General features: G+C 44.1%; 1 protein-coding gene across 12 annotated transcripts in view; it reads right to left on the bottom strand.

Annotated features, from left to right (window-relative positions):
* Window positions 1–12,712, bottom strand: part of tns1b (tensin 1b) — a 233,516-nt gene that overhangs the window by 15,897 nt on the left and 204,907 nt on the right. For all 12 annotated transcript variants that reach the window (XM_031806233.1, XM_031806228.1, XM_031806232.1 and 9 more), the window contains 3 exons: window positions 10,560–10,661; window positions 5,792–5,969; window positions 3,680–4,896 (listed from right to left, as the gene is read on the bottom strand). In XM_031806233.1, the coding sequence (XP_031662093.1) occupies window positions 3,680–4,896; window positions 5,792–5,969; window positions 10,560–10,661 (1,497 nt within the window). The remainder of the gene's footprint in view (window positions 1–3,679; window positions 4,897–5,791; window positions 5,970–10,559; window positions 10,662–12,712) is intronic.

Below are 12,712 nucleotides of genomic sequence, written 5' to 3'. Positions count from 1 at the left end.
GGACTTCCAAACAGTACATTAACAGCTCCTTATTGTGTAGAGATTAGCGAATCTGCGCTATTAGCAAGTTAGCTCCTAGCGTCAACCCTCGCAAACACGCCAGTATCTCTACCTCTCACAAAAACACAGGTATCTGTATCTGTGACCATATTAGTAGTTGCTGTTTTAACTCTTCTCCCAGTATACTCCAGAATGGAGCTTTGAAACCACTGCAGATGCAGAAATGGCTGCCAACCAAGGCTCTGGGCCAGATGCCAGTTCTATCTGAACCTAGCATCTGGGACTGGCTGGGCTGCCTGGGAGATGCATTCATTCCTTCATCTGCTCTGCAATGTGTTTATGGAGAAAGTAAGTGTGTCCAACTTATAAACCGCCTGCTCAGCTAAAACCATGCAAGTATGACCGCATTCACTTTACTTCACTATACTTATGCTGGCTCTACTCACTTCGTCTGCTTTCACAGAAAAATGTGTGTATGAAAACAGATGTATGTACATTGTACTTATATAGTTAGGTACTCGCGCAATTATAGTTTAGGTATGCATTGTTACATATGTACTGGCAAAGAATATACCCGTTTGCGGTTTGCATAAGTTTCATAAGCAATGTATTTGTAAAATAAATATATACATGTTTTAGAAAGAAAAGCACATTTTTTGTCCATTAAAATAAAATAAAAATGATCAGAAATTCAGTGTAGACATTGTTAATGTTGTAATGCTCCAGATACTCAACTAGCCTAAAGGAGAGTTTTATTGCTTCTTTAATCAGCACAACCGTTTTCAGTTCTGGAATGATAATTGCAAAATAGTTTTCTAATGATCAATTAGCCTTTTAAAATTATAAACTTGGATGGGCTAACAGAACGTGACATTGGAACACATGATGATTGATGATAATAGGTCTCTGTACGCCTATGTAGATATTACATTAAAAACCTGGCGTTTCCAGCTACAATAGTCATTTACAACATTAACAATGTCTACACTGTATTTCTGATCAATTTGATGTTATTTTAATGTTGTTTTTTTATGTCGCTTTTCTTTCAAAAACAAGGACATTTCTAAGTGACCCCAAACTTTTGACCGGTAGTGTAAATTGTGGCCAAACACATATCATACGTTGAAATATAGTTACTGAGAAGGTAAAATCAGCTTATTAAGTTGTTATTATCATGCAGTTTCACGTTAATTAACCGCTTTAAAGAATATACAGTGCCCTCCGTAATTGTTGGGACAGTGAAGCATTTTATCTTCTTTTAGCTCTATACTCCAAAAGTTTCTATTTGAAATCAAACAATGACTATCAGGTTAAAGTGCAGACGGTCAGCTTTAATTTGAGGGTATATCGGGTGAACCGTGTAGAAATTACAGCACTTTTTGTACATAGTCCCCCCATTTTAAGGGAGCAAAAGTATTGGGACTAATTGACTTACATGTCTATTAAAGTAGTAAACATTTAAGTATTTGGTCCCATATTCATAGCACACAATAATTTATTACATCAAGCTTGTGACTCTACAAATTTGTTGGATGCATTTGCTGTTTGTTTTGGTTGTGTTTCAGATGATTTTGTGCCCAATAGAAATACTCAACTTTTTACTACTTTAATACACATACACAGTACCAGTCAAAAGTTTGGACACACCTACTCACCTACTCAGTTTTTCTAAATTTGTACTATTTTCAACATTGTAGAATAATAGTGAAGACAACCAAACTCTGAAATAACAGATATGGAATCATGTAGTAACCAAAAAAGTGTTAAACAAATCAAAATATATTTTAGATTCTTCAAAGAAGCTGCCCTTTGCCTTGATGACAGCTTTGCACACTCCTGGGATTCTCTCAACCAGCTTCCCCTGGAATGATTTTCCAACAGTCTTGAAGTACTTCCTGCATACGCTGAGCACTAGTTGACTGCTATGCGGTCAACTTCACTATGCGGTCCAACTCATCCCAAACCATCTCAATTGGGTTGAGGTCAGGTGATTGTGGAGGCCAGGTCATCTGATGCAGCAATCCACCCTCCTTCTTGGTCAAATAGCCCTTACACAGCCTGGAGGTGTGTTGGGTCATTGTCCTGTTGAAAAACCTTTTATTTTTTACCTTTATTTTACTAAGTCAGTTAAGAACAAATTCTTATTTTCAATGACGGCCTAGGAACAGTGGGTTAACTGCCTGTTCAAGGGCAGAACGACAGATTTTGTACCTTGTCAGCTCGGGGATTTGAACTTGCAACCTTTCGGTTACTAGTCCAATGCTCTAACCACTAGGCTACACTGATAGTCCCACTAAGCGCAAACCAGATGGGATGGCATATCGCTACAGAACGCTGTGGTAGCCATGCTGGTTAAGTGTGCCTTGAATTCTAAATAAATCACAGACAGTGTCACCAGCAAAGCACCCCCACACCATCACACCTCCTTCTCCATGCTTCACAGATGGAACCACACTTGCAGAGATCATCCGTTCACCTACTCTGCATCTCACAAAGACAAGGCGTTTGGAACCAAAAATATCAAATTTGGACTCATCAGACCAAAGGACAGATTTGCATCGGTCTAATGTCCATTGCTCGTGTTTCTTGGCCCAATGAAGTCTCTTCTTCTTACTGGTGTCCTTTAGTAGTGGTTCCTTTGTAGCAATTCATCCATAAAGGCCTGATTCACAGAGTCTCATCTGAACAGCTGATATTGAGATGTGTCTGTTGACATTATTTGGGCTGTAATTTCTGAGGGTGTTAACTCTTCTTTTCCTGTGGCGATCCTCATGAGAGCCAATTTCATCACAGCGTGTGATGCTTTTTGCAACTGCACTTGAAGAAACCTTCAAAGTTCTTGACATTTTCCAGATTGACTGACCTTCACATCTTAAAGTAATGATGGACGGTCATTTATCTTTGCTTATTTGAGCTGTTCTTAACATAATATGGACTTGGTCTTTTACCAAATAGGGCTACATTCTGTATACCACCCCTACTTTGTCACAACACAACTGATTGGCTCAAATGCATTTAGAAGGAAAGAAATTCCACAAATTAACTTTTATCAAGGCACACCTGTTAATTGAAATACATTCCAGGTGACTAACTCATGAAGCTGGTTGGGAGAATGCCAAGAGTGTGCAAAGCTGTCATCAAGGCAAAGGGTGGCTACTTTGAAGAATCTCAAATATAACACAATTTGATTTGTTTTACACTTTTTGGTTACTACAAGATTCCATATGTTTTGTTTCATAGTTTTGATGTCTGCACTATTATTCTACAATGTAGAAAATAGTACAAATAAATAAAAACCCTGGAATGAGTAGGTGTGTCCAAACCTTTGACTGGTACTGTATGTGAATTTGTCCCAATACTTTTGGGGGGACTACGTACAAAAAGTGGTGTAATTTCTAAACGGTTAGCCCAATATGTATGAAAATACCCTCAAATGAAAGCTGCCAGTCTGCACTTTAACCTCATAGTCATTGTTTGATTTCAAATCCAAACTTTTGGAGTATAGAGTCAAAATAAGAAACAAATGCCTTACTGTCCCAATAATTACGGAGGGCACTGTATCATCCTTGAGAATACACTGATCTTCACTTCCTGTTTCGCTGGGGATGTCAGTGCTAGTTGGGGTGCTCTTTGCTACAGTAGTAGCTACGTTTTAAGAGGGTTTTCAAGGTGGTCTTACCAGACATGTTAAACTTGGAGAAGTCGGGCAGTGTTTGAAAGTAGCTGGTGCTGGGTGTGCTCCCTCCACTCGACATAGGTGAGGACATTTTCCCGTTCAGCGTCCCGTAAGAGAGCCCCCCGTTGGGCCTCTCCCCGCTCGACATGCGCCTCTTCTCTGGCAGCTGGGGTTGAGCCTGCGCCGGGGGAGCCGGGCTGCCCTGCCTTAGCCCCATCATCATCCCCCCGTCCAGGTAGCCCGCAGGGGAGAGGGGGAAGGAGGGCGTGGAGGGTGGGTGGTATCCTGAGGAGCTGCTCTGTCGGGACAGGGTGCCGTGCCTCTCGTCCGGGGTGGTGTAACCGCTACTATGCAACATAGGGTGTCGGTCCAGACTCGGACTGCATTGTGACATCTGGCCGAGGGACGGGTGGTGGTCCAGCACCGGACTATTACCACTGCCCTGCTGGTGGGTGAGGGACGGCTGTCGACTCAGCACCGGACTGCTCTGGATACTGCTCTGGATAGGCTGGCTGTAGGTGAGGGAGGGCTGGCGGCTGAGCACGGGGCTGCCCTGGGAGGCCTGCGTCAGGGATGGTTGTCGGCTCAGGACAGGGCTCCTCTGGGGCATGGATGGCTGTCGACTCAGCACTGGGCTGGACTGTGTCCCCTTGGAAACACACGGGTTATAGTGGTGGCGGCCCAACACAGGACTTCCCGCCATTACCATCCCAGGGATCCCAAACTCCACAAAGCCATTGGCAGGAGAGGGCTGGTGGCCCATGACAGGGCTGCCGTGATTGGTGGGCTGGTGCCGATGTTGGAGAGAGGGGCTGTTGGAGTCGTGATGCAGTGTGTGGAGACTTCCTGATCCTGGCGAGGGGTGGACAGCCAAAGGGCTTTCCCGGGGGGATACCTCCGGCTGGGCCTGGGGAGGGCTGGGGTCGGTGGAGATGTAGCTCCCCATGAGGCCATTGGGACCTAGGTAGGAGGGCGTGGTGGTTGGGGAGCACAGGTAGGACAGGTTGGCTGAGTTGGAGCTCGGGTAGGAGGGGGTAGGGGTACCCTGGGCTTGAAGGAAGGGAGATGGGGTTCCCAGGGCCTGGAGGTAGGGCTTGGGAGTAGCGACAGAGGTGGGAGTGGGGGTGGGGGACGCGCCCTCAGAAGGCTGGAAACGGAAGCCGGAGTCACTGGCCGCTTGCGAGGGGATGTTTGCACTGCTGTCAGCCAATTGGTGCTCTCTGAGGGAGAAAGAGAGATAGAGACACTTAAACACAGTGTATGGAAAGAAGACCACAGTAGAATTAACTAAATGCAGTATTAACACCTATGGATCCCTTGCTATCTGTAAACATATATTATATTTCAGGAATACTGGTTCCTTACCAATGTCATGTAGTGTAACCAGTGTATGTTTAATGTCATTTAATACACACTCATTGACCAATTTATTAGGTACACCCATGAAGTACGGTTTGGATCCCCCACTGACTCCAAAACAGCCTGAATACTTTGGGGAATGGAAACATTGCTCAATTGGTTTAAAGGGATCTAACGTGTGCCAGGAAAACATACTCCACACAATTACACTACGGCCACCAGCCTGTCGCATTGACACCAGGCATGATATGGCCATGGCCTCATGCTGCTTACGCCAAATCCGTATTCTCCCATCAGCATGACGCAACAGGAACCGGGATTTGTCAGACCAGGCAATGTTTTTCCACCCCTTAATAGTCCAGTTTTGGTGATTGCGAGCCCACTTGAGCCAAATCTTCTTGTTTTTAGCTGAAAGGAGTGGAACTGGGTTTTTTTGCCCACAGGACTGCTGCCGACTGGATGTTTTTTGTTTGTCGAACAGGAGCCCAGGAGGCCGGCCGTTTCTGAGATACTGGAACCGGTGCACCTGGCACCAACGATCATACCACGCTCAAAGTCGCTTAGGTCACACGTTTTGCCCATTCTAACATTCAATAGAACAGTAACGGAATGCCTCGTTGCCAGTCTGCCTGCGTTATATAGCAAGCCAGTGCCACGTGACTCACTGTCTGTAGGAGCGAACCATTTTCGTGAACGAGCGTACCTAATAAATTGGCAATTGAGTGTATGTATTAATGTTGTTTGCTTCGTACTCACCCCTCTGAGCTGTGGATTGGGCTGCTGCTAGACAGTGGGGGGTTGAAGGTTGGGGCAGGGTCAGTGGTCGTCTGTCTGGCCAAGATCTCTCTTGGAGGGGTGAGGGTCACAGGTGACCCTGGTGGTCCCCCGCCGGCCACCGCTGATCTGGCCACCGACTCCACGTAGCTCCGCGGCTCTGAAGAGATACAGACTTGGCCATTAAGTGTGATTTAATTTCAGTGTGTACTGTCGTTCAGGTGAAGTTGTCTTCACAGGATGGCTGCACTTTCCCCCTAAACAGTGACAATTCTGTTCTTGTGAACATGCCATTATCTATCAAATGTGTTTTCTTCACTGAATTCAGGAGTAGTGAGTTGTTTGGATATCAAGATTTACTGTACTTTGGGTATACACTGAAATATTATTGACATATTATTACTGACATATTATATCTTTAATATAATACTTAAACTCCTACAAATGGGACTACAGAGTTCAGAGTTAAGCAGTCCAGAGAACCTACGAAGCAACGATAGGCTTTAGGCTGTCGTTAAATTATTCCTCCTTCATTGAAATGATCATATTCAAGTCGTCAGCTGCAGCGCATCAACCAAACTGCAGCATCTTCACCGTTTCCCCATCAGGAGCTTGTCAACAGTGTGTTTGTCAAACAGACCTGCTTGTATGTACTCAGAGACATGTTCTATTGCCCCCTCGACATTCCAATGATGTCCACAAGAGCCTATCAAAAGCACAGTCTGCTAGATCTGAAACCCACGCTAGACAAGAATCTTCTGGAGGGAACAGTATTGCCCACAATGATGACTCCATGGCACATACAGTGACTGAATGGAGCAAGAGGGATGGTGACCATAACAGCAATGAGCAAACACAATACGGAACAAAGAAATGGAGAAAAAGTGCATCGTTGTAAGGAATTGTAAAGTCTCAATTGCGAAATAACACCTGAAATGGGTGGAGGACAGTTGGATGGGAGAAGAGGGAGAAAAAGAATGAGGCTCTGCGGTTGTCTATGACAAGGGCTCTCTGGGGAAGTAAAAAAAAAAATGCTTGATGATTGGGCGATGTTCTTACCTTCCTCGCCCTCACTATTGTCAGCGTCTGAGGCGCCGTGACGGACGGAATTCAAAGAAAAAAAGTGAAACAAAGAGTCAAGAACAAGAAGAGCGAGATAAAGGGAGGGTTGAAAGGAATGAGAAAGGAGGAAGAGGATGATAAGTAGTGTAAGGTAGCCAGAGAAGGTAGGGGAGGAAAAGAGGTTCATGGGAGAAAGAAAGAAGACAAAGTATGATGATGTGATAGATGGTGTAGAGAGGGAAGAAAATTTGTCAAAGTTATATTCAAGCATCTGTAGCTTAACTACAGATGTGTGTGTGTGTGTGTGTGTGTGTGTGTGTGTGTGTGTGTGTGTGTGTGTGTGTGTGTGTGTGTGTGTGTGTGTGTGTGTGTGTGTGTGTGTGTGTGTGTGTGTGTGTATAAGTCAGCGCTGGAATAGTCAGCGCAGAAGGAACTACTGAGCAGTGGGGTCCACATTTCGTGAGCCAAGTCAAACATCCCTCCGAGAGCCCAAGCACCTCATCCAGTAATGAGATATTATTGCTCCTGCCTCCGCTAGAACCAAACACTCCATAAAGGCTTAGAGTAGACAATAAAAAAGAGCGCATGTTCAAAGGAGTCATTTGTTGAAATTATATTTCTGGGGGCTCTCTCACATTTAGCCTGTCGGCTGTGTAAATATGGGACACGTCGCTTTGAAGAATGGATTAACATGCAACCCTATGAAGGTGAGCCATAAATCAAGCTTTCATTCACATTCCTAGGTCACTAAAATCAACCCCAATATAACCACATATGATACAAAAACACTGCTCAATTTACAAGCACTGGTGATCTCACTGGTGAACTGTTTCACAGAAAATGTATCTCAAGCTAAAGCTAGGTTTCTATGCTAGCCTTTCTAGCCCTCAATGGAATGGTGCTAGCTAGCCACACTCTCTAGATTTAGCCCTATGCTAACAATCGTTGAGGCCTCAAGGGAGTAGATAGATGCTATGTTTACATTTTAGCACTTTGCTGCACTATATATATAAAAGTATGTGGACACCTCTTCAAATTAATGTATTCAGCTATTTCAGCCACTTATTGTATTCAGCTATTTCAGCCACACATGCAATCTCCATATATAAAACATTGGCAGTAGAATGGCCTTACTGAAGAGCTCAGTGGCTTTCAACATGGCACCGACATAGGATGCCACCTTTCCAACAAGTCAGTTCATAACATTTCTGCCCTGCTAGAGCTGCCCCGATCAAATGTAAGTGCTGTTATTGTGAAGTGGAAACATCTAGGAGCAACAACGTCTCAGTCGTGAAGTGGTAGACCACACAAGCTCAGAGGGATGGGACCCCATCAAACACCTTTTGGATGAATTGAAACGCCAACTGCGAGGCGTTTTTTTGTTAAACTTTATTTAACTATGCAAGTCAGTTAAGAACAAATTCTTATTTACAATGACTGCCTACCGGGGAACAGTGGGTTAACTGCCTTTTTCAGGGACAGAACAACAGATTTTGTTTTACCTTGTCAACTCAGGGACTTGATCCTGGCTCACCGCTCTAACCACTAGGCTACCTGCCACCCCAACATCAGTGCTCGACCTCACTAATGTTTGTGGCTGAATGTAAGCAAAGCACCCGCAGCAATGTACCAACATTTAGGGGAAAGCCTTCCCAGAAGATAGGTAGCTATTATAGCAGCAAAGGGGGGACCAATTACATATTAATGCCCATGATATTGGAATGAGATGTTTGACGAAGCAGGTGTCCACATACTTTTGGTCATGTAGCATATGTATGTATTACAATATTATCAGAAAAAAATCATTATTCTTATACATGCGTTGGATAAAGCGTCTGCTAAATGGCATATATATTATTAGCATACACTGAAAAAATATATAAACAAAACAATTTCAAAGATTTTACGAGTTCATATATGGAAATCAGTAAATTCACTGGGCCCTAATCTCTGGATTTCACATGACTGGAAATATGCATCTGTTGGTCACAGATACCTTAAAAAAAAGGTTGGTCAGAAAACCAGTCAGTATCTGGTGTGACCACCAGTTGCCTCATGTAGCGCAACACATCTCCTTCGCATAGAGTTGATCAGGCTGTTGATTGTGGCCTGTGGAACTGGAACACGCTGGCGTACGCATAGACCCAGAGCATCCCAAAAATGCTCAATGGATGACACGTTTAGTGAGTATGCAAGACATGGAAGAACTGGGACATTTTCAGCTTCCAGGAGTTGTGTACAGATCCTTGCATTATCATGCTGAAACATGAGGTGATGGCGGTGGATGAATGGTACGACAATGTGCCTCAGGATCTCGTCACGGTATCTCTGTGCATTGAAATTGTAATCGATAATACGCATATCCGTTTGCTGCCGTAGCTTATGCCTGCCCATACCATAACCCCAGCCCACCATGGGGGCACTTTGTTCACAACGCTGATCAGCAAACCACTCACCCACAAGCTGTCTGCCATGTACAGTTGAAACCGGGATTAATCCATGAAGCGCACACTTCTCCAGTGTGCCAGTGGCAGTCGAAGGTGAGTATTTGCCCACTGAAGTTGGTTATGACGCCGAACTGCAGTCATGTCATGGCCTTGGTGAGGACGACGAGCACACAGATTAGCTTCCCTGAGATGGTTTCTGACAGTTTGTGCAGAAATTTGTTGGTTGCGCAAACCGACGTTGGAGGCGGCTTATGGTAGAGAAATTAACATGAAATTCTTTGGCAACAGCTCTGGTGGACATTCCAGCAATCAGCATGCCAATTGCATGTTCCCTCAAAATATGATACATCTGTGGCATTGTGTTGTGTGACAAAACTTCACATTTTAGAGTGGACTTTTAGGTCCCCAGCACTGTGTAATGATCATGCAGTTTAATCAGCTTTTTACTATGCCACACCTGTCAGGTGGATGGATTATCTTGGCAAAAATAAATGCTCGCTAATAGGGACATAAACACATTTATGCACAACTGTCACGGCTGGCTGAAGGACTGGACCAAGGTGCAGCATGGTAAGCGTACATTTTTACTTTATTTAAAAATGACGCCGACAAAACGAAGAAGAAATAAACAACCGTGAAGCTTTGGGCTATGTGCCCTGATCAACTACAAAGTTAACTTCCCACAAAACAGGTGGGGGAAAAGGGTACCTAGGTATGGTTCTCAATCACGATAGACAGCTGTCCCTGATTGAGAACCATACCAGGCCAAGACATAGAAATACAAAACATAGAAAAAAGGACATAGAATGCCCACCCTAGTCACACCCTGGCCTAACCAAAATAGAGAATGAAAAGCCTCTCTATGGCCAGGGCGTGACAACAACATTCAAGAGAAATAAGCTTTTTGTGCATATGGAACATTTCGGGGATATTTATTTCAACACTTTACATGTTGCATTTATATATTTTTTTACAATTTGTATATTTGTATATTTAAGTACATTTACACATACCCAGAATTTACCTTGGTGATATGGTGCTGCTAGCAAAAAAACAACATATTGAGACAGACTACAGACAAATTTACACAAAGTTTACATACAATATACTAACTAGATGAAGTGAACATAGCACTGTAAGATTATGCTAACATGCTAGAGGCTACATTATGCTATGCTTACAGGCTCTTCAAGCCCATGAGTGAAGCACAATGGCTAACAGGCTAAGGAGTGCTTGCTCACCTGAGCCACTCTGGTTGAGGTGGATCTCAGCTGGGTTGTGGGGTTTGAGGCCCAGGGCAGAGAGAGGGGTCTTCATCAGGCCTGGAGGGGAACGAGCTTGGCCTAGCAGGAAAAGAGCACAGCATGACTTAGCATTTAGCATGCTTCACTACAACAGTCTTAGCAGCAAACACCTGTGATGTTCATGTTGTAACTGTGTATGTGTGTGTGTGTGTGTGTGTGTGTGTGTGTGTGTGTGTGTGTGTGTGTTAGCTGGTTTGGGTCTATGTAAGGTATGTAACGGTGACTAACCCCATTCCGTACAAATTTGCACCACCGCAGCATTCAAACGAGGCTGCAATGAAAACTAATGGGACTGTAGCAAATGTATTGGCATCAAAATCTGGGGTGTGAACTAAGTTTTGATTCAGCGTTGATTTTCATGGGAATGGATTAATAGTATTCGAGAAAAGACTAACAAAAAACAGATCCCTCTGACGTGTCACGACGTAACGTACAGCATTTGGAACTCATTCGGTGTCGTACAGCCTCTTTCCACCAGGTGTAGCCCTTCTCTAGCTATATTGTTTCATTTACATTTTAGAGGTGATAAGTTGGACAAATCGGGTGACAAAAGCAGTTTCCCCAAACAACATATCTCCCCCCTTTCATTATCATGCAGTAGGTTTCGCATCCCCACCCGCCATTTTTAAAAAGACCAGACGGAACGCATCGCGTTCTTCAATCATGCAGAGACGGACAGCATGGAGGTCTCGTCATTGATTTTGCTAGAAAGGGGAGAAATTGTGCTTTACAATGGTATTCATGTCACAGTTGACCTGGAAGTATTACGTTTTTTGGGCGGTAAAATAAGGTAAATTGTACGGAATAGCGCAATGTTCAAAAGTGTGTTAGTTACCGTTACATGTATTCAATTGATAGGGCAATTTTTTAATTCCTGAATTCCAAGACAGGTTGTTCATTGCTGCACATGTTCTATGCCTCATATATAGGACTGACTGAAATGTGTAGCATGGAAATATTAAGGAATGTTTTCCGGGACCTAGAATAACACTAGTCCAAGAAGAAAAAACATGCTCAACAGAGAATATTGTTTGAAAGTTATTTTTTGTCCAGAACTAGGCTTAATCTGGGTCCGGAAACCAAATGTGTGTGTATACATATGGTACATACAGATGCTGAGCTGTCAAGACATCATAACAACAGAATGTGACACAGTGACACACGACAACATGGGTGATATCATGACGGACACAGCTAGATGTGGGAGGGGTGTGTCCATGCCTCGTGCTCTGTGGGAGGACCATGCAGGTGACCTATCACACTGTGACCAGCCTCTGAGCGACACGGTCACAACAAACATGGCAGGATGTAAGCAAAGGTGCGCCATGCACACATATGTAAATAACAACAGTAACTCACTGACATATGTATAAAAGACAAGCCTTATGTGGCTTAACAAATAAAGATGCTTGGGAGAAGTCGGTGCGTAGCAAAACAACAAAGTGATGTTAAAAGGAATACACACATGACAACAGTCACATGGAGAGCAGTACCTTAGGAGAGTGAGGCTTAGTTATTTTGAAATATGTGTGTTTGTGTGTGTGTGTGTGAGAGAATTAGTGTGGGTGAATACGTGTGTTTCCTTTATATGAGTAATTTAGTGTGGATCTCAAGTCTAGAAGGGGCTCTTGTGTCTTAAGAGGTACTGCTCTCCAGAGGCATGCTGGGTAGAGCCGTGCGGGGGGGGGGGGGGGCTATGATAGGCAGAAGGGGAGAGCTGGAGGTAACTTCAGGGTCGCTGAGCCTGGGCCAAGAAAGCCAATGTGGTCAACAGTGGGACTAGGGACGTGCATCATCCTCCACTTACCAAAGAATCCCAATCAATTCTTTGTTCTGTGTGGCAACCTAAATGCCTTACAATGTGATGGATCGTGTTGGGCAAATGCTTTTCATGGGAGGACACTCTAAAGGTCTAGAGCTGAGAGGGGTCTGTGGATGTGCCGGTGATAGGGATCTGGGTAACCCTAAGCGCTGGTCCATCAGCTTTCCATAACCCGAATTGTAACATTACCAATGGGAGTGATGATTCTAAACTGATACAAGGCCAGACTTGCAGGGCAACAGTTAACCACACCACTAGCTCCATAAAG

The sequence above is a fragment of the Oncorhynchus kisutch genome, linkage group LG26, assembly GCF_002021735.2.
Source record: "Oncorhynchus kisutch isolate 150728-3 linkage group LG26, Okis_V2, whole genome shotgun sequence".
Taxonomy (NCBI): domain Eukaryota; kingdom Metazoa; phylum Chordata; class Actinopteri; order Salmoniformes; family Salmonidae; genus Oncorhynchus; species Oncorhynchus kisutch.
The sequence above is the reverse complement of the archived record's forward strand: the minus strand, read 5'-3'. Positions and strand labels throughout refer to the sequence as shown.